Below are 22126 nucleotides of genomic sequence, written 5' to 3' on the forward strand. Positions count from 1 at the left end.
TCACTGCTGAAGAAGTTTCTTAGTGTTTTGTTTGGGTTTGGTTTTTTTTTTCCTTTTTAGACAAGTTTTACTCCTCCTCTTGATGAGGTCTGCTCATTGTAAACCAATAGTATTTTTTTTTTTCCATTTTTATATTTCTATTCTGGAAAATTATATCAAGGCAGAATTTCAGTTTGTTAAAGGCACCAGTATGAAGACTTTTTCCTGCAAGTAGATCTAGCCAGTGCTTAAAAACCCCACAGAAATATACAAATGGTTAGAGCTGATAAGATTCTCCCAGCAGATACTTTGTTCTCTTTAATAAGAAAACAGGAAAATGTAAAATTATTCAGTATTATTTAAGCCCTGATGAGATACTTGTCAGTATGAACTGAAGCTCCCGGTTTTTGTCACATAACGAATCTGACTTCTCTCTGCCTGATCAAATAAGTGTCATTTTATCTATCTTTTTCATGAAAATTGATTCTCCAAGTGCCAGGTGTGTAGGAAGCTACACAGCTGTTGATTCAAATAAGTGAATTAAGATTCAGTAGTACCCAGCCACTGTACTGCTGAGTCTACAGAAATGAAATTTTGCATAGAAATTTCTGTAGGTTAACTATGAATCAGAGAGAGAGAGAGAGCCATCCAGTGTGGGGTTGTCAGCTGGATATGAAGCAGATAATGTGACTTTAGCTCTCCATTCACTCTGTCAAGTGTAACATCTTCCATTACATGGGCATAACTGTGCTGTCTCTACCACTGGGCTAGGGTTACTCTCAGCCTTGCCAACCATATCCTATTATGATGTCTTTAACTGCATTCAGTTACGAAATCTTTAAGTGTGATTTCTTGGATCTGAGAGAACTTTGAAAGTTCAAAGTCCACTTCTGGGTTGTCTGTGACTTGTTATACCAGCTACAAGAAAAGTAAGCAGATAGGATGTGCCTGAGCCTGACTGCTGAAAGCTATAGATAGGTACTCCTCAGTTCTGGTGTCAGAGCTAACACAGACGGTAAGTGGACAAATGGAAATCAGGCCAGTCTTGCTTATGTTGATGTCAGAAAGACCAAGTCCAAAGGAGGCAGATCAGCTCAGATTGTTCCAGTATTAACTATCATATTAAAGACATGCTACCACATAATTCTCAAACAACAGATACTGACTTCAGTGGTTCAGTGACCTTTATTATTTAACTGTGGAATAGTTAGATGACTTAAGATGCTCTATTAAAGGAAGAGCAATAAGATGGAAGAACAAGGTACCTGCTGGTCTTCCTTTCTTTCCAGGCTTTATAATCATTAGAGTTGTTCCTGTCGTGTGCACTAGCACACTAGTTCACTGGTGTGAAATGGGGAGAAATGTTGAGACAAAAAGTTGGTTTCGTACCTAACCATAACCAGGTCCTGCACAAGATAACACTTAATAAACTTGTATTAGTCATCTAAGCCAAAGAAAGAAGCCTTTCAAGATTAAGCATTCAGGAGTTTTTCAATCTTAAACTTTGTTTCTCTCTCAATCTCTTATAAGCTACATTTCTTTGATGTTTAAGATACAACCGTGGTTTATTAGCTGGTGACTTCCTTATGAAATGTAAATAATAACAATGAGGTTGTTTGAAGTATAGAATCATAGAATGGTTAGGGTTGGAAAGGACCTCAAGATCATCTAGTTCCAACCCCCCTGCCATGGGCAGGGACACCTCCCACTAAACCATGTCACCCGAGGCTCTGTGCAACATGGCCTTGAACACTGCCAGGGATGGAGCATTCACAGCTTCCTTGGGCAGCCCATTCTAGTGCCTCACCACCCTTACAGCAAAGAACTTCTTCCTTATATCCAATCTAAACTTCCCCTGTTTTAAGTTTTAACCCGTTACCCCTTGTCCTGTCACTACAGTCCCTGATGACTAGTCCATCCCCAGCATCCCTATAGCCCCCCTTCAGATACTGGAAGGCTGCTATGAGGTCTCCACGCAGTCTTCTCTTCTCCAGGCTGAACAGCCCCAAGTTTCTCAGCCTATCTTCATACAGGAGGTGCTCCAGTCCCCTGATCATCCTCGTGGCCCTCCTCTGGACTTGTTCCAACAGTTCCATGTCCTTTTTATGTTGAGGACACCAGCACTGCACACAATACTCCAAGTGAGGTCTCACGAGAGCAGAGTAGAGGGGCAGGATCACCTCCTTTGACCTGCTGGTCACGCTCCTTTTGATGCAGCCCAGGATACGGTTGGCTTTCTGGGCTGCAAGCACACACTGAAGCCGGCTCATGTTCGTTTTCTCATCGACCAACACCCCCAAGTCCTTCTCCACAGGGCTGCTCTGAATCTCTTCTCTGCCCAACCTGTAGCTGTGCCTGGGATTGCTCCAACCCAGGTGTAGGACCTTGCACTTGGCATGGTTAAATTTCATCAGGTTGGCATCAGCCCACCTCACAAGTGTGTCGAGGTCCCTCTGGATGGCATCCCTTCCCTCCAGCATATCAACCGAACCACACAGCTTGGTGTCATCGGCAAACTTGCTGAGGGCGCACTCAATCCCACTGTCCATGTCAGCAACAAAGATGTTGAACAAGGCTGGTCCCAACACCGATCCCTGAGGGACACCACTCGTTACCAGTCTCCAGTTGGACATCAAGCCATTGACCACAACTCTTTGCGTGCGGCCATCCAGCCAGTTCTATATCCACTGAGTGGTCCACCCATCAAATTGATGTCTCTTCAGTTTAGAGATAAGGATGTCGTGCGGGACAGTGTCGAATGTTTTGCATGAGTTTAGATGCCAAATGTGTGTTCAGGCATATATAGGATTGAGATTCTTCTGATCTGTTAACAGTTATTTCTAAACTATGAATGGAGTTTTTTGCAAGTCCTGAACAGTTGTTTTAAAGTTAACTGGGAATGCAGTATAAAGGAACCTTGCATATCCTCTGGTTTTGTCCACCGGTGGCTTTGAGGTGAGCTTGTGATGATTCCTTGTCTGTGAATTTTTTTCTTTCAGATGGAGCAAACCTGTGATGATATAGATGAAATGTTCAGCAATTTACTTGGGGAGATGGACATGCTGACTCAGGTAAATTATGGAGTTTTTTCGTCAAGATGAGAAAAATAGCTATTATGTGTTAGAGAAAAGAGGAGACTTTTCTACATTTTTCATGTGCCTCCACTCTGAATAAATACAGATGCACTGTAGACTCTTTATCTGAAAAAAACCCAAACAAATAAGCGATTTAAATTCTCCTGGACTTGATCCACAGAAATTGAAAGATCCTGTCAAAATAGGAGGAGTTTGAGTGACAATTTTCAGGAACGAATGCTTTGCACATGTGGGTAAAAGGGATGTAGCCTAAATGTCAAATGTAAACTTTGGAAATGAAAGCAACATTTTGAAGATATGCATGAGAGTAAATCTTTAGATATGGCAAAATACTGAGCTGCTAAGCTAGGATAGCATTTGAGAATATAGAGACATTATTGCCAGTGCTGAATGCACTCTTGAGAGGAAACTATAAAACAGCGTGAGCCTGCTGCTAAACCTATAGTCATGGAAAATGTCCTGCAAAACCTGATGAAAGGAGAACTTTTATTTCTTAAAAAAAAAAAAGAAATTCTTTCACTAATTCAATAACTTTGTTGTAGTTTAATAATTTTATCCTTGAAACCACTTAAGCTGTTACCTTGGATTCTGTGTGAGTTTGATTGCTTACAGCCTCTGATTTGAGGGGTCTTTCCTCTTAGTGAATCCCAGTGCTTGCCAAACCGAATACCAACAATTCTGAGCCACTGAACAGAAATTGTGCATCAGCTGTTTGAAAGCCAAAATTTAACTTGACATGCTTAGCAGTCAGATCACAGTACTTTGCCCCTTGGTAGCCTTTCTGCTTTGTAAGGGCTTTTTATAACTATGCATATTTATTTTATGTATATATGTATATAAAGGGGGAGGGGTTTAGGATAGCTCAATTTCAATATTATGCCTTGAAAATTAACAAAAGACTATGTGTCGTAAATATTACCTCAGATTGGACGCAGCACTCTTAATTGAGTGCAGGTGATGGGAAGGGAGTAAGAGAGTGAGCCCCTTCTCTCTCTGCTCATAGGTTCAGTACTGAGTAGGACAAGCTCCTAAGATGGAGACTGACTCTTCCTCCTCTCTAAAGTGCTGACATCACCTCTTACGCCAGCATTGTATGGGAGGAGGAGACAGGCATATCTGAAAGCCTGAAGACTTTCAGTTAACAGACTTGCATCTGTTAATTCCTCTAGACACTTAAATTTCCAAAATTAGACTGTGGATAGTTTTTCGCCCTTTTTCGTCAGTCTGTCTGTTCCTAAAGTAAGTGTAAATGATAGAAACACACAGAAGTGCCTTCACATTGCATAAAAAGGCTGAAAAATAAATGCAAATTCAGAACTGGACTTTTCTGCTATTCCTATGTACTACTTTGGTTTTTTTTCTTAGCGTTTTATTGTTTTCTTTTCAATTTCCATTTGCATTTACTTTCTTCTCTTAATTTTTTTTCCTACATTTTTATGGGCATTAAGAGACATTACAGCTACTTGATTGGTTAGTGATGAAAGTGTTCCCTGTAAGCTCTTAACAGTCTGTTTCATCAATACATTTTCCTTTCTCTCTCTCTTTTTTGTGGGCATTGTAAAACTATCTCGTGTTCTTAATTTCTTCCTCTTCCCCTATTTATACCGTGCCTATTTTTATGAGAGTGAGTATTAAACCAGAAACAGTGTTTAAAGCTATCACTGCTTTGGTTTCCAGCTCTGTATAACTTCAGAAGAAATCAACGTATCCTGGGTGGGAAATAGGTGAAAAGAGCTGCCAAGAAAAACATTTGCATTAATTTTCATGAAAAACACCGTTCAGTTTCAGGCAGCTCTTAAGAAGTGTAAATGTTCTGGTACAAACCGAGTATGAGCACCAGTAGACAAGCATCTCACAAGGATATAGCTTGTAGGATAGATGAAGTAATCCTTCCATTCTGCGCAGCATTGGTAAGACCTCGACAGGGAAACTGTGTCCAGTGTTAGCACAGCATTTTGAGAAGCTGGATCACTGGAGAAAATCCTGAGGAAAGTAATGGGAGTGATGAGAAGGAAAAGAAACAATCTATAAGGAAAGATTGCAGGAGGCTGTTTAGAGAAGAAGAGAATGATAACAATCTTAAAATACATCAAAGGCAGCATCAAAGCAGAAAGAAGTATTTGTTTCCTTATGTCCACAGAGAGCAGGACAACAAGGAATGGTCTTCAGCTGCAGCAAAGGAAGTATAGGATGAACATCACAAGAAAGATTTGATAGGGGGAATAGTGGCCTCTGTAATGAAGCAGTGGAACAGGTTGCCAGAGGTGATGGTGGAGTTTATCTAATAGGAAGCTTTTTAAATCAGGTTAGGTATGCATTTTTCAGGTATCACCAAGGCATAACTGACCTCCCTTAGGATAGGTGCATGGTCTAGACAGACTCCTGAAATTCTTTCCAGTCCTGTCTACCGTGTTTGTTTATTAAAGATGTCTCTTTTCTTACTGTGGAAGGGGGAATGTATCTTCTTCTGTCTCCACTGTATGCGCTTTTCCTGACTGGTGAAGCACTGGTTCCCTGCCTGCTTCCTAAACAACAAGTGACAAACTAGGAATTCTCTATTTAACTGTGCAGATTTGCAGTTTGTATTGCAAGCAGCAGCATGTTTTGTTGTCTGTTGTGTTTGGGGATCTTTTATTTTTTTTGCAAACAGCACGATAAAGCAACAGCTAGGTTACATTTAATAAATAGTAACAGTAGTAAATAAAGCACTTTGGAGCAAATGGCACTGTAGCTCAAATATGTACACAACTAAACTCTTTCAGCACTCTCCCCATCCACCCCCAGAGAAACCCCCCAGCAAACCCTAAAAACCAGTCTGGCTTTATCCACTGTCTCTGTTAGAAATAGCCTAGCCTCTGCTGTTCCCCACACCAAACCTGGGTGTTGCCTGACAGGAGCTGCAGTTGGCATGGGTCAACACTGTGTTGAGAAGCATTCAAACTATTAAACACCTGACATGATAGTGAGACAGTGCTTGAACCTTTGTTCTGGCCTTATTTCGTTTAGCGGTCTAGGCATAATCCCAGAAACAAGTGTATGTCATTCTGTTCCTTGAAGAAGACTCAATTTCATTATACAAATTCAGGTAGTTGATTTACAAATGTTAATCTGTAATAGTAATTATGTCATCAGATAACCTTGGTTTTTTTCTTCTACCTTTACAGAGTTTAGGAGTGGAGACAGTACAACCTCCATCCCCCAAAGTGTCCAACAATGAATTTAGCTTTACAGTTGGTTTTAAAGATTTAAATGGTAAGTAGCTGAATGGACTTTCATGCTCTTTATGCTTGCTTAAAATACCTCACAGCAACAAAGGAGAAGAAAAACTTCAAATATTCTTTATTAAAAACAAACCAAAAAATGTTCTGCTGGATGGGGAGGTATATTTGTGTCTCTCAATTTAGGAAACTTTGAAGGGGCCAATTCTTTTTAAAGGAACATTGCTCAATCTTGTATAGGAGTCAGACTTGAAAATGAGTGCAGAGGAAAACAAAGATGAGAGGTCCCCCAAATAACTTTCTGAAATGCAACGTTTTTAATGTAAAGATTGAACTTAATAGAAAATGAAGTTTTCTAGAGCTGCATAAGCATTTTTGTCTAATGGAAGTATCAACTTCAACTGCTTCCACTTTACATTGCTTTTTCTCATTCTGGTTTGTACTGTTGCTTTTGCATGTACAGCTGCTTGCTGGGGCTATGTGGCAAAACAATTGAGGCAATTTATTCGAGTTTAAAGAAAGAATGCTCCCTTTGCTTTTGTTTGGTGGTGGGTGGTTTGTTTGGTTTGGTTTTTATTTGTTTGTTTGTTTTTCTTTCTTTTTGCTGGGAGCTGGTTGTTTGCATTTGCATTTGCCTGAGCTGGCTTAAACCTGTGGTTTTGTCCCAGAATCAGTTCAGTCTTAACCTACCTAATGTCTCCACCGCAAAGTGGGAAGAGGCATGTAACTGCAGAGCCAACTTTCCCACTGAAAAGAAAAGCTTATAAAAATACTCTATTAGTATAACAGGTAAACCGAGACACTCTGGTGATATGTTCATACTTAGTCTGATGAATGACATATTCTTTGTTGGACTCTATCAGCATTTTTTGGTATCTTGTTCAGCATTCTCCATCCCTTTCCAGAATCCCACTTCAAGTTTTCCCCGTTTGTGATAATTTTTTTTAATTAGATTCTTCAAATAGATTTAAATCACTGGATTTCTTGGTTAAAGAACCATTCTCTTCTAGAAAGCTGAATCATCCTACAGGGTGTTGTTCCACAGGATCTCTTATACCACGGCTGGTTCAAATAACCAAAAAAGAAATTGCATATGAAGCTCCAGTATAGGATTTTGTCTTGTACTCCGGCATTGTAAAAGACAAAAAGCAAAAGTTACAATATTTATATTTGATTGATAAGATGCTTTTGAAAAGAGACTGTCGAGTTTGTTCTTTGCTTAAAGGATCCTCATAATCCTGCATATTACATGAGGTATGGCACAGATGTTGATCACACAATTACTGATGGGCTACAAATGATACCATACAATTTCTTGTGTCTTACAATCCTCTGATTCTGCTTCATGTTAATTTTAGAGTGGTAGAATAGCAGTAATATATGAAGGTGTTCCTGATCTAGGCCTCAGTTACATGGTTTGTTTTGTGCTATACCAAAACTTGCTAAGCATTTACGTATGTAATTATCATAAGTAGATAGCCTAATGGCAGGTAGTGGAATTTCTTGCATCCATATCACCAAGCATATACCCAGAAATCTTGCTGGATCAGGGCCAGGTTTCGTAATATCATAAGAGCCAGAGACTGTTATCACTGAAAATAAATATCGCTGAAAATAAAGCTTCCTGTCCTGTTTATTTTGTATTCATAGAGTTCCTTGTACTCTGAACTTTAGTATGACCAGATTAATGGTTATTTCTAAAACACATTTATTTCTTGAACCCATTTAAAATGTTGTTTCCTTTCCCATAACCTTTATATCTTACAGTAACCATGCCTTCTGCGATTTAATCTCCAGTGAGATGGAAACATAGTGGTTTGCATTGCACTCTGACACATTTTGTGATTTTCTTTACAGAATCCCTAAATGCCCTAGAGGACAAAGACCTGGATGCTTTAATGGCTGATCTTGTAGCAGACATAAATGATGCTGAACAGAGAACTTTACAAGCCCAGAAATCTTCTGGCAGCCAGCAGAGTACACTCACTCAGCCTTCAGCAGGTTTGGATAGTGACATTTATTCTAAATCAAGTCCCATTACTGGACAGTTTGGGGATGACTTGCCCCCTCCACCTCCAGACCCTGATTTAGACCTTCCACCACCACCACCGCCGCCTCCTACTGAGCCACTCACCCAGGTAAGCCTGTTCTGAGCATTCACGAGTTGTTTTAATTTTGCAAGTGGTATTTGGCATTGGAACAGCAGTGCATATCCCAGCTAGAAACACAGAAGCTGGTGGAGCCAAATTCTTAGATCATGTAACAAGGGGCAGGACATTAGGAAAACCATTTCCATTTCAGGCAGTGCTGTAGTGCTGGAACAGGTGACCTGGAGAGATCACAAATTCTCTTTCCTTGGAGGTTTTCCCAGCTTTGCTAGGCAAAATCATGGCTGACCTGATCTCATGTTGTTGTCTGTCCTTCTTTGGGTAGGGAGCCAGACTATGGACCTCCAGACCTCTCTTCCAGCTGCGACTTCCATGATGCTGTGATCTAAAGCTCACTGAAATCAACAGTGCTGCACAGTTCTTTCCTTTGAGTCTTGTACTGAGCTAATTTGCAATTAGCTGGTGTCCTTCATTACCTGAGATCAAATGAGATTTCAGAGTGAAAAGGGATATACCTGCTAAACACAACTGGAATTCTATATGCAAAAGCATAGCTGAAAGTCACTTCTGTCTCCCTCAATTAAAGTGTTCCTCTGAGATTGTGTGCTGAGTTAACTCTCTAGCAGTGTTTTCTTGTTTCTTTCCAGATACAGGGAGAGGGCAGAAAAGGATTGGAACAAGAGGTAGAGGCATTAGGAAAAGCATTGCCAGCAGGTCAAGGGAGGTAATTCTCCCTCTCTACTCAACTCTTGTGAGGCCTCACCTGAAGTGCTGTGACTATTCCCGTGCTCACCAGTACAATAGCTGTCAAGAGCTCTTGGAGTCCAGCAAAAGGCTACTAGAATGATTAAGGGTCTGGAGCATCTCATATGAGGAAAGGCTGAGGGAGATGGGTCTGTTCAGCCCAGAGAAGAGAAGGCTCAGGGCGAATCTGATCAATGTGTATAAATATCTGAAGGGAGGGTGTCAAGAGAATGGGGCCAGGCTCTTCTTAGTGGTGCCAGGTGATAGGACGAGTCAATGAGCATGAACTGAAACACAGGAAGTTCCACCTGAACATAGGGAAGAACTTCTTTATTGTGAGGGTGACTGAGCAGTGGAATAGCTTGCTCAGAGAGGTGGTGTGCTGTAGGTGACTCTGCTTGAGCAAGAAGGTTCATCTATATGACCTCTGGTATATGACCTCCCTTCCAACCTCAACCATTCTGTGATTCTGGGGAATCTGTTTGCAGTAGTTGACTTCCTCATGAAGGCACTGGTTCTGCTTTCTCCCACAGCCCTTGCCTCATTTTCTGGTACAGGTTGTATTCAGATGCTGATGGCATACCCATGTGTGGCTTACTGTCCTCAAAATTGCCTATAGGGCAGTTACACAAGTTGCAGTATGAATGATGGAGGTAATAACCATTTAAAATTAATATGGACAGAACTGATTTCAAATTAGCATTTACTGTCTTCGTTAGTATTTGTTTTGACATGACATTTCTGCTCAGTAGAATGAAATGCAGCTAAAAATCGACTGTATTTTTTCACCATCAAAATCTATGTTAGTGTTAGCCAGGATTCTTGATAAGTGATTCTTGAACCAATCAGGGCTGACATTTTTATTAATACTTCTTGTTGTAGTAAAGTAAGAATAGTGTTAGTTATTCCCAGTGAGCCTCTGATACTGAGACTTTTATTTTCTGACCTTTGCATGTTGTGAGAATTAAGAAGTCCAGCCTTTCAGGGAAGCTTAGAGCTGTCTCATAAGTTTCCATCAACTCAGATGTTTCTTTTTTAAACTGTCCTTAAGCTAACTAAAGCTTCTGCATTTTCTATGACATTATCTGGATAACTTTTATGTTCTTCTGTTTGAAGATACAGAAAACATGGTGATGATACTGTAGCGGGAAAACAAATCTTTTAGCCTGTCAAAACATTTCTGTAAGAGTGCTGAAATTTTGTGTGATAGCTTATTGACATTGGATCATTTGCTTTTCTACATTAAGACAGACAAAAGTTGTGAAAACATGAAAGTGAGAGTGCTCTTGCACAGATCTGTGCACTGCGGGAACTCTGTTCACCACAAGTCACATGCAGGTGAAGCCTGAGTTATACCGGCTTAAAATTTTCAGTAGGAAGCCTGTCCACACCACACTCAACCACTTTGGTTAAGATGCTTTTCCTAATTCCTGCAAACAGGTGTTTTGAGATGGTAAGGAGAGGGCCACGGTGTGAGAGGCTATGGACTCTTCCCTCTGTAGTACAGTCAGCCTTACTCAGAAAGAAATTTTTGTGCAGCAGCTTCTATTCAACTACAGAAGCTGGTTTTGGATTCTCAAAGTTAAGCATCTCTAGGCTGCAGCAATGCAAATTTCCATGCCTGTGGAGATAAAATAGAAAAGACATTTTTTAACTGATTGTCTGGTGTTTATAGTGGAGAATTTGACAACAGCAAACATGCTTGAAGCCATCTCTTTCAGGTTGCACACCTCACCTTGTATTTTTGACAATCTAATGATCTTAGTATCTCAGGGAAGTAGTGACAAAACAAAAGATGTTTAATTCAGCAAGTTAGTCAGGAGTACTTTAGTTATGTTTGAACTTGCCTCAAAGCTTGGGATGAAATAAGATAACCTTCTTAGTTCTTCTATTGCTATGATCCTATGATATATCTGTAAGAAGGAAGTGGTGGCAATGCTTAGTTAGGCCTAGCTTCTTGCAAGTGCATCTCCCATGATTACAATACAGAAAATGTGCTTGTCCAATTCTGTATGTGACTGGGGGAGACTACTGGAAGGTAGATGACAAAAAGAAATGGTCACAATCTGTAGTCACAACCTACCAGTCGCAGAGGCAACAGTAGGCACTGGCATTTGGTACGGGTACCTAACTTTCAGCAGCTGGATCTTGGATCACAAACCTTACTGATATTAGGAGAGAGGCGTGGTATTGATACAGCTGCTTTATGGAAGAAAAGCTGGGTGATACTGAGATTTTTAGGAGTCTTACTATGGCATTCCGCAAAAGCTCAAATGAACTTGAATGCTTTAACTGTGTCTGTGTTAATGTGAATGGGTCCATTACTAGAATAAAAAGCCATGATACCATCCAATTTAAGGAGATGGTCCCCTCCAGTAACTGTGCATGCAGTAAGAGCTCATACGTGACAAGTGGAGTAATTCAAGTAAATTAATGTACTTAACAGACAGGGTAAAATTGTAAGTGAAATAATTGCAAGCCAAGTTGTCAGTAAGATTCTAAAAACTTTAGTTCTCTTAACCCTATCAAGAGGTGAGTTTTCTTCCAAGCAGCTGCATCCAAAGTGCTGTTTCATTCAGGCTAGATCTTCCTTCATATTCTCTTTTGTATCAGCTGTAACCCATATGGGAACATAGAAGAGTTCAGTTTTCAGGCATTCCTGTAGCATTTGAGGAACAGATCACATAAGAGCTGTATGACTGAGCAACACAATGGAGTACTGGACTTGTAAAACAAAACTGTAGCTGATGCAGGATATTAGCTCAAAGAAAGTTGGGAATTCCTTGTAACTATGAAGTTTCCCATGACAAGCCTTATGTTCTGGATATAAATAACAAGAAACAACTCTTTTCAAGTAAACATAAATTGCTAGCCTCACTTAAATATCTTGTGTTTTTTCAGGAAGAAAGAGAGGCACAGGCTAAAGCTGACAAGATTAAACTTGCGTTGGAGAAACTGAAGGAAGCCAAAGTTAAAAAGGTGAGCCTTAAAATCATGATTTGCTTCATAAGAGCTGTGAGCCAAGTGTTTCTTATCATTCCTGTCAATAATAACGTTCTTACTGAAACAGCTAGCAGGCACTTTGTCGTACCTTGAGACGTCTTATCGTATTCTGTCTTGTCGTCCACCAGAAGAAAAGTGTCTGGGAGAATGATGCCTGTGAGGGACTTATTTTTAAGAGGGCTTGGAAGGTTCTGCCTCTTTCTTTCTTTTTCCAGTGTTGGGGCAAAGCCCACTGTTCTGATAGGTAGCTTTAGAGAAGGTGGAATGTACATAAAAACATTGCTTGTTTACGCTGTGCTGATTCCAGAAGTATTAAACTTTTCTTTTACAGTGGATATAGATATGGCTAATCCTAATTAAGTTAATGAGGGTCTTCTTGCTAAATCTTTCCACAGCAGTGTAGTAATGTACAAGGATAATACGAATTATTTTAGACCAAGGAGTTAGAAAGCTTCTGGCCAGTGTCTGCGCAGTACTGCAGTGTGTCATTTAATTATGACCACACATCCTAAGCTAGTGTTCCAGCTGAACTCAACAGAAACTGCAGGCGTTCAGTTACTCTGAGCACTGGCACAGTTTGTCCAGGGAGGTTGTCGAGTCTCCCTGCTTGGAGATACTCATAAGCTATCTGGACAGGGCCCTGGCCAACAGGCTCTAGGTGGCCCTGCTTGAGCACAGAATTGGGCTGGAGGTGCCTTCCAATCTCAGCCATTCTGTGATTCTGTGAAGATGGAAGCTGCATGTGTGTTTCTGAGCAGTCAGCTGTAACCAGACAACAGTACCCTGTTTTCCCCAGACATGTTGTAGATTATCCATGTACAACATTTCTTCTTCTCCATAATCTACACCATGGCTCAGTTGCTTATTTTAGAGAGGAAGATACTTGCAAGTGCTGGAATCAAAGCAAGTTCGCAATTTTTTTTGTTTCATTTGCTTTTACTTCTCAGAAATAGTGTAGATTTTCTCTTGGGGATCAACACTGTCTGCTTCTACCTGATCTTTGACAGAGATTGTCTTTATAGTACCAAAGCTTCTTACGCACACATTTTAAAATAAGGAGCTGTTTAAACAAAACACTATTTTAGTTCCAGTTTCCAGGTACAGATCCTGTAGACAAGTTTTCTTCTGTTTTCAGTACTAATGGAGCATTTTAAGCACTTTCCTTAAAATGTATTTGCAGTTCTTAATCACATTTTATGTACTTCAGCATTTTCTTGCGTTGTTCCTCTCTGGATAAAAGGTCACACTGTGTCTTGTTTAAGAAATACTTCACACTATGAAGAAATAATGAGTGTCTTAGGTCAATTTGGTCAATATAAGTAACTCTTCTGTTTGCTTATTGATGGGTTTTGGCCTATTGCCCATCTCAGTACAATCTGATTTTAGATTAGTCTGTTGGCGTGGCAAGATTCTTCCATTCTTTTTCTTATTTAAAGCTTAATTTTCCACCTTTCTAGCTTCCACTAAGGGCACACCATCCTTTTGTACTTGGTTTCCCTATCAAGTATTTTCCTTAATTGCACATGTGATAGATTTAGAGAAGAGATTAACTTCTGCCTTTTCTCCATAGCAGTTTCACCTTTCCTAAAGTCATGCACAGGACAAGGTTCAATTTTCTTTTTTGAGAAAAGGTAGTTATTTTGGTAGCAATATAATGTGAAAGCTTCCAAGCTGTTTTATTCCACTGTGGGACAGGGTGCCTTTGAATCAGTAATAACCTTCAGCCTTGATCTTTCTTATCTGTGTTAGCAGATTCAGACTAGCCTTTTACCTGCTTCTGAAATTAACTGACTCTTCTGTGACTCTGTACTCAGCTTGTTGTCAAGGTGCACATGTACGATAACAGCTCAAAGTCACTAATGGTGGATGAGCGTCAGGTGACACGGGATGTTTTAGACAACCTCTTTGAGAAAACTCATTGCGACTGCAACGTCGATTGGTGTCTGTATGAAATGTATCCGGAACTGCAGATTGGTAAGTGGTGTAATGACACAGCATATAAAAAATAGATACAGTGCATCCTTTGCTGTTGGCAATCTTGGAAAGGGAATTCATAACATTTCTCATGCCTATGTGTCCACTGGTTTTGGAACATCATACTCTCTAAGCTGAGGGATGGTGTGGAAATGTGCATGGGCTGTTCTTGCTGTAGAAATGAGTCTTCCATTCATCTGGGCTCTGAGCTGCAGAAGGTTCTTTGCCCGCCACCATTTCCATCGTTCTGTTTTACACAAAGTAGAGGGGCCATGAGATTTCACTGTCAAGGCAGTGGCAGACCCAAACACACGAGTACTCCACTCTTTGAAGAGAGGATGCAGGGCTGAAGTGCTGTCAATAGGCTGTTACATATTGGCCACACAAATGTTTTAATTAAACAAGACTGTCTGAGAAGCATTTCAGTGATTTCTGATGCTTTTAATTTGTGATAGTTGTTTTCTTTATTGTAGTTGTGATCAGGATATTGCTGTCTGACAGAGCTGCAGCTTTGCTGGTGGTACCTTATGACTTAGGAAGCAGCTAACCTGGCCTCCAGGTCCCTAAGAAACAGCTGTGCAAATCGTATGTATTGTTTGTTGCAACTTAACGAGTTTTGTCTCAAAAAGGCTTCAAGGCCAAGCAAGTAGTGGCATATTCTATAATTGTGAGTTATTTCAGAATATTTTTATTGTCCAAGCTGCAAAGATATTTACACCAAAAGGAAAAGGAAAATTGCCACAACTTTCTTCCAGGGTTACACTTGACCTAGAGACACAGGAAATTGTCAAGCAGCCTTTGGCATTCTCAGTTTACAGTAAGCAGGGATGTAAAAATGCACAAAGAAAGTTAAATATCAATATTGCACTTTAACAGCCCCAGGAATAGTCATCCTGCTAACCTACACCAAAGAAATGTAAAAATAGCTGGAAAAAGCCTGACTGCTCTTGTGCAAGGAGATACTTATCTGCTCATAAGAATGGCAGACATCAACTGCCAGTCCATTCCTTCTACTGAATTAAGATAATACATGAAGCAATGTTGCTGCATTCTTTTGTACCTGCTTAGCTTAAGTGGGGAAAGACTGGAAATGTCATTAGACCCTAGAGATGTCACAAGTGTCACTGAATAATTTTAGAGTGTTTCCTTGTCTTGGAAAGTTGCTTCCTCTGGTCTGGTGTGACTTGGACAAACATGTTTGGGTATCACGATGACAGCATATAGACAGATTGTGTTACTTTAGACCTAGCTAATGCTGGGTGCTTTGAGTTAGGGTATTGGTGTAGTAAGGAATTACTCTTACAATGAATATAAACTATTCGAAAAGCCAGGACAGAAGAAGCGTAGGAAAGGAAATAAATCAGTAATTGGTTCAGAATAAAAGGAAAATCTATGAACTCCTGATGCAGAGGTCTGTCCCCAGGTCCAAATCAGCTGGGAATGGAGCCTTTTTGTTTGCAGAAGAAAATTTTGATATGAATGGAATACTTCCAGTGCACAGCTACCTGCAGGCAATTTTGTTTAAAATCAAAATAATGTGAACTGTTCTTTATTGCCAGTATACTTCTTGGCAGTTCTAGATAGGTCTATTACTATCAGCATGCTTAGAAGGCAGGCTTTCCTGCACTTTCCCTTTTCTGCACTTTTCCCTTCTGTAAGAAGCAAATCTCAGCAGCAAATATTTCAGGCTGAACTGAAAGTCCAAGCTAGTTTTATGTCAGAAGATCCTTGACAGACTATGTTATATATACTATTATTTTGAAAAATGGTCATTGCAAATAAACATAACTGCAGCTTTAGACTAATTGCCTGTCAAATATCACAGATAATCTCAGTAGTGAGATGATGATATAACACTGGGCTGTACATACCAGCAATATTTTGCAATAAAGAGTATTGCCTTATAATAGGCATCCAGATTTGACATTTTTTAGGTAACAATAATAATAAAAAGACCCTCCTAAGGATGGTAAGATCATACCTCTTATACAAGAAAAGCCTGGTACTGGAAATGAATGAACAAAAGAACACGTGGCAAAATCAGTGTTAAATAGCTAGTGTTACTACCTGAGAATTATTTTACGGCTATCCTGAACTGTAAGATACTGTTTACCCTTTTCAGCTGTTACTTGGGGTTTATATACTGCTTTATGTTTCCAGTGCACTGCAGAAGTATCAGTTGCTAAATGAAAAGTGTTATGTTGCTTGTGTTGTTAAAAAATACTGTGTGCATGTGAAGCTAATATAATTTTGTGAATTTAATTAATAATTTAATTTAGTTTTCATGGGACATACTGAACCCCTGCAGAAGTAGCAAGAAGTGTTAAAGAAAGCCTACAAAATGCATGTTCTGTTATCTCCTCTTATACTAGGCCAGTCTACACTATTGGAAAATGTGAACACCACAGACCTCTACAATGGAGTACGGCCATTCCCAGGGAGCTGCCAAAATCATACTGAAAATTGGAGCTGTGTGAATTCCATGTCCCAGTACTGAACTTGTAGTAAAAGTGCAGTTTCAGTGCTTCCAAAATTGCCTATTAAATTATTCTCAATTCCTTTTCCTTCCAAAGGAGGTTTGTGTGACTGTTCAGCTACTTCATACAAATGAAACCTCAGAAGAAGAGATCAGAGTTATCTGACCTCAGCATACCCTGTGGTTTTCCTGGGTGGAGGATTTGGGTTCAGATCAGCTCAGGATGGGAGAGAATTGACACTAGGACTCCCACATCTCTGGTGAGGTTTTTAACTGCAGAGATGCTGGGTGAAACTGTATGTTCACATCAGTTATCAGTCTGTCTTCTAATTTCCACTGGGTTGCTATTTCTGGTTTTAAATGCAGTTGCTTGAAACAAAATATTGTATTTTCAGTGCATAGAATCCTTCCATTTGACAAAAAGCAATTTTTCATTTGTTTCAATAAGTAAGAAGACAAGGAAATAGGTTTTTACTATTTTTTTACAGAGTGGATATGTACCTCTCTTCCCCTAAATCATACTGCAGACCTTAAAAACCAAAACCAAAATGCCATTGAGAGACACAGATGTAACCATCTACTCCTAGTGCGTCACTGTTTCCATCCTTTGCAGCTTTCGGGCAATAGCACAGAGGTGCAGGAGTAATCCCGGAGCATGCCAGACCTACATAATGCATCTTCTGTAGCTTATTAACCCTTCCACATGACAGTATTTCCATGTGGTTTTGCTCCCTTCCATGCAGTTCAGAACAGTGCTGGACTGTCCAGCTCTGAGCAAACATCAGATAATGATTACATTCTTACACAGGAATTTCTGCAGCCTCAGGAGAACGTAGAGAGAGTTTGAGTGTCTTACATTACCTTTTCTGTCTCTCCAGAAAGGTTTTTTGAAGACCATGAGAATGTTGTTGAAGTGTTATCAGACTGGACCCGAGACACTGCAAATAAGATTATGTTTTTGGAAAAAAGTGAAAAATATGCTCTATTTAAAAATCCCCAGGTAAGCCAACATGGAATTTGGATAAGAGTCTAAAATTATGTCACTTAGTCCGTACGCTGCCTATTGCTTTATTAATTTGCTTTCAGCTCTGTCAGTTTGTAATTAGAGAAAACAAGACTTGTACTTTCAACAAAAAAGAACCCCAGACCAGAATGTTAAATGCAAGGATTTGAAAATTAGTGCTTTCTATTCCTTTCTGATATGATTTTAAAGTCTTTTCTGCACTGGTAAAAAATGAAACACGTGGTTCTCACTGGTACTGTTGCTTAGGGGCTGTAAAAACCTGTCCTTTGTCAATTACTACAGTTTCTCCACTATTTCTACTGATGGGAATCAACATTTCCTCAAAGGTCCAGTTTTTGCCAGTCATACATGAAGCTTCATAAAGAGAATTCTGAGTATTGCAGAGAGTTTATCTGGGTTTCATTTAGCCTAGGGGAAGAACTGGGTGAACGGGAACACCTAATTTAGTAAAAGGAGGTTCTGCACACTGAATTGCAACAAATTATTCAGCAAAGGTTATAATTTATTTCTTGTGATATGTGGTCAAAACTGTCTTTACAAACACCTTAGCGCAAACATCTGATGGATTCTCGGGCACTAGATCTTTTCCCCTTGTCAGCCGTCTGTTAGCTCGCTGAGCATCTAATTTGTTCCCAAGGGCAGCAAGAGAAAAATGATCAATTCAGCATTGCTGAAGAAATGAGTCATATATGATTTGGCAGCAAACCTCACAACATGCTCATTAGGAAGCCAGGGTTTTTTTAGAATGAGACAGTGTTTCAAATAAAACCTGCAGAGAGGAAGTTTTCTTCATTGACATAGCAAGTATCCACAGTGAGGGAAAGAAAACTTATCCTGCAGTGTACATGGATTGATGTCGATTTTTAATATGAAACAGAAAAGCCAAGTTTGGAAGTAAAATGTACAGGATGGGTCAAGATGTTATAACTTCTAGCGCACACAAACATATCTAGCAGCAGAGGTTCGATATTGCATTTGATTCATACGTACACTTGGTAGCGTTATTGGGGTGAGTGGCTTAGAGCTAGGCTGTGGGCCTCCCATAGGAAGTGAATAATTGATGAAGATTCTGGGCATTCGGATTGCAGTGAGCTTCAGAAATAAACATGACCTGAACCAAAACCAGAATAGGAGTGTAGCTCTGTCCTCTTATCTCAGGACATGGTGAGCTTGATCTGGGTATGTCTGCAGTCCTTGAGCTTCAGCCCCTCTGTGATAAGCTATAAAATGAACAGCCCAAGGAAACTGGGTCAATTGCAACTCTCACACTATTGAAATATTTTGCCAGTAATAAAGTGTTACCATCTGTCAGGCTGAGTAAATTCAAACATTGGCAGAATAGTACAGTCGTGTCAGTGGTTTGTCTTTCTGGCAGAAAATAATCAGTGTTGTACAGACAGAGCTCACACTAGGTAATGAAACATGGTAAATTGCATGATCTTGTGTGAGTCCCTGAAAAGGTAAACCAAGAGGAAATGCTGAGTTAGTGGGGGGCAGGTTGTGTGATTAACTAACTAACTACTCATGGAAATTACAGTGCAACCAATGGGACGCTGAAAATCAGTGCTGTGATGATATGGCATTCTCAGTGTATTTCAGACACTTCCTCCTAGCTCAGTCAAGATTGCCTTATAAACTCATTTTGTGAGTACAGAAACTACAGAATGCTTTTTTTGACACAGCCTGTGGTGGTAATGAAGCAGCAGTTGGAGTCCTTGTTTGTCTTTCTTAGTGCTCATTCTGACGGAGGTTGTCAGTGGAGATCTCATGGTTTTGACTCTTGCAGGTTATTTTTCTGAAAGAAGACCCCAGCCAGATTCCAAAGGTGGCCAGGTGCTTACAACTGATTCTTAGACAAATTAGTGATACAGAATTTTCATTATGGAAGTTTGGCATAATTAAATGCTTTAAAAACAATTTTATAAACATGATTGCATTGCTAAAACCAGTGGACCTCTGGAAAAGCTATTTATAGAATCATAGAATCATAGAATGGTTAGAGTTGGAAAGGACCTTAAGATCATTTAGTTACAACCCCCCTGCCGTGAGTAGGGACACCTTCCACTAGAGCATGTTGCTCAAGGCCCTGTCCAACCTGGCCTTGAACACTGCCAGGCATGGGGCAGCCACAGCTTCTCTGGGCAACCTGTGCCAGTGTCTCACCACCCTCACAGTAAAGAACTTCTTCCTTGAATTCCTAAATATCCTGTGCCAATATTCATTGTTTCTCTCTATGAACGAGTTGTATTCCTGGTACAGATTAAACAACAATTAATTAAACATGTTTAATTTTTCAAGAAGGAGCTGTGGTTTTGAAATGCAGGATTTATCTTCTATGTCTGTGCTAGCAGCAAGCTGCTCAGCCAATGCCAGTGGCTTTTTTGGAAGATTGTCATTCTTGTCCTGCAGTACTGTAATATTTTTTTCTGCAGCTTTGTGTCCCAAAACTTATTTCTTAAAGTATTTGGAATGCATTTTAGAAAAAGCACCTCAAAATCCTCAGGTGTCCCCCTCTTTATGAAGGCTGGCACACTCTTGCCGTTTTCTCACCATGACACAATTTACCCTGCAGGGAGCTCAGAGTAAAAGACCATTCCATGAATGTCGTCAGTGACTCATCTACAGAGATGGAGTGTCACAAGTCTATGACTAAAGAGTGAAACAAAATACATGTTGGTACACGTGCAAATAAAGAAAACTTTCATAGCACAGGAAAGGTGATGCTTGGTTATGCGGCTGAGGGATGCTGTGCTTGACCCTTGAAAGGAAAGGCTGTCAGGTCTCAACACCTCTTTTCAAAAAGCTCAAAGAATAAGTCTCAGCAAAAAAGGGACTCAAAAAAAAACGCTGGGCACGCTCTTACAACCCAGTGTTTGATTTTTGCAGACTGGATAAATTCAAACAATGCAGGTGACACCACATTCATGTGTCTTTTAGTTTGGTTGTTGGTTGGTTTGGTTTTTATTATCTTGGGTCATCATTTATGAAAATTAATTAAAATGTCTATGGTGAGTACTTCATGCTTCTGCTCCCTCATATCTAAGTCAAAAGCAAGAGCTGTCCCTTCCAGTGGAGAGCCCATACACTGAATTGACATTTCTTTTGAAAAGCAAGAGTACTAAACAGCATGAGAAGGAGATGGAGTAAGAATTTGTGATGTCTTTCGTAACAGGACAGTAGTAGTGAGTTTCATGCTTGAAAAGTTGTTTCGAAAACTGTGACCCAGAGAAGGAAGCATAGAAGAGTGGTGGGGAACCTGATTATTAAGTGTGTTGGCATATGCACAGAGAAAGAGAAGTGAGAAAAGGGTAGTATTTTATTTTTCACTGTACTCCCACTCTTTAGTAATCTTAATTTCACTCTCTATTAGTGTATCTCAGTCTGTGGTATAGTTTCAAGTTGAAGATGCTACTTCAATAAGTGTTCTTCTTTTTCTGCTTTGAAACTGTAATGCAGAAGTCTTTACACATGTGATTTAATCATCCTATTAAATGCTTTGCTGTTATCTGCATCCTAGTTTATGTATGTCTTCCATTTGTTCCATATTCCCCCTTCTTTGGTGATGAAGACCATCATCCTGAAGGCATGAACAATCAGCTTTAAGTGATTTCTTAAAACATAAAATCAAGTAAGCAGAGTTGCAAATTAATTTTCAGGTGCTTCAAAAGAGCTTTGTCTTTAGCTTCATTTATTTGTTTACATTTGTGATCTTCAGAGTGACTCGTGTGGACTTTGCAGATCTTCTGGTAAAACAGGTTCAATAGATTGAAAGCAAAAAATAACAATCTAAGCAGAAGGGGAAGCAGAGGAAGGATGCTGTCTTAAACACCTGTTTTTTTGCTGTATACTGACAAGTAGCTGCTGCATTCCAGCTTCTATAGGGCTGTGTATGAAAAAAGGTATGAGAGAGATGCTTTTTCATTTAGGGAATTCATTTTTACAAATATAGAGACACGAAACACTGATCAGAGAGTTTGGCAGTGCAGTAGTTAATGCTACTGTTTCTACTATGATCCAAATTTGGTTTGCTTACATGCCACCAGAGATGTTCCTTGAAGCTGTTGAAAACACCTTCTGTCTTCCTCTATTTGAGGCTTATACAGAGGAGAGAGATACAGCCTGAATTTTATTACCTGCCTTTCCACACAAAATGGGATGGTTGTATCCCTGAATGGAAAGGTTGTATGCATAGACTACTGGTGCTTTGCAGTACAAAGCACAGAATTAACTTAAGATGGCTATAAAATCTCTGCAGGATTTTCTTTTGTGCAATTTCCTGCTACTGTAATGCCATAGATGGGTCATCACCTAGTGTTTCTGAAGGGTCTCATACCTGGCTAGCAGTACATGTCAAAACTACCACTGTAGCTGCTCTGCATTAGTCTGAGTTGAGCAGAATGGCGTAGGAGAGCAACTGGCTTTATGTCAGCTTCAGCTAGTCTGGGGCTGTGTAGGCACAGGGAGTAATTCAGCAAAAATACCAGCTCATTTCAGCGTCAGATAAT

At 39.9% G+C, this 22126-nt stretch overlaps 1 protein-coding gene across 2 annotated transcripts in view; it reads left to right on the forward strand.

The window, feature by feature from the left end:
- APBB1IP (amyloid beta precursor protein binding family B member 1 interacting protein) overlaps positions 1 to 22126 on the forward strand; it is a 63408-nt gene that overhangs the window by 13430 nt on the left and 27852 nt on the right. For both annotated transcript variants that reach the window (XM_080611408.1, XM_080611409.1), the window contains exons 2-7: positions 2979 to 3050; positions 6239 to 6326; positions 8150 to 8430; positions 12046 to 12123; positions 13962 to 14121; positions 17476 to 17597. In XM_080611408.1, the coding sequence (XP_080467534.1) occupies positions 2979 to 3050; positions 6239 to 6326; positions 8150 to 8430; positions 12046 to 12123; positions 13962 to 14121; positions 17476 to 17597 (801 nt within the window). The remainder of the gene's footprint in view (positions 1 to 2978; positions 3051 to 6238; positions 6327 to 8149; positions 8431 to 12045; positions 12124 to 13961; positions 14122 to 17475; positions 17598 to 22126) is intronic.

Source organism: Psittacula echo, assembly GCF_963264785.1.
Source record: "Psittacula echo genome assembly, chromosome: 2".
In the NCBI taxonomy this organism is placed as follows: domain Eukaryota; kingdom Metazoa; phylum Chordata; class Aves; order Psittaciformes; family Psittacidae; genus Psittacula; species Psittacula echo.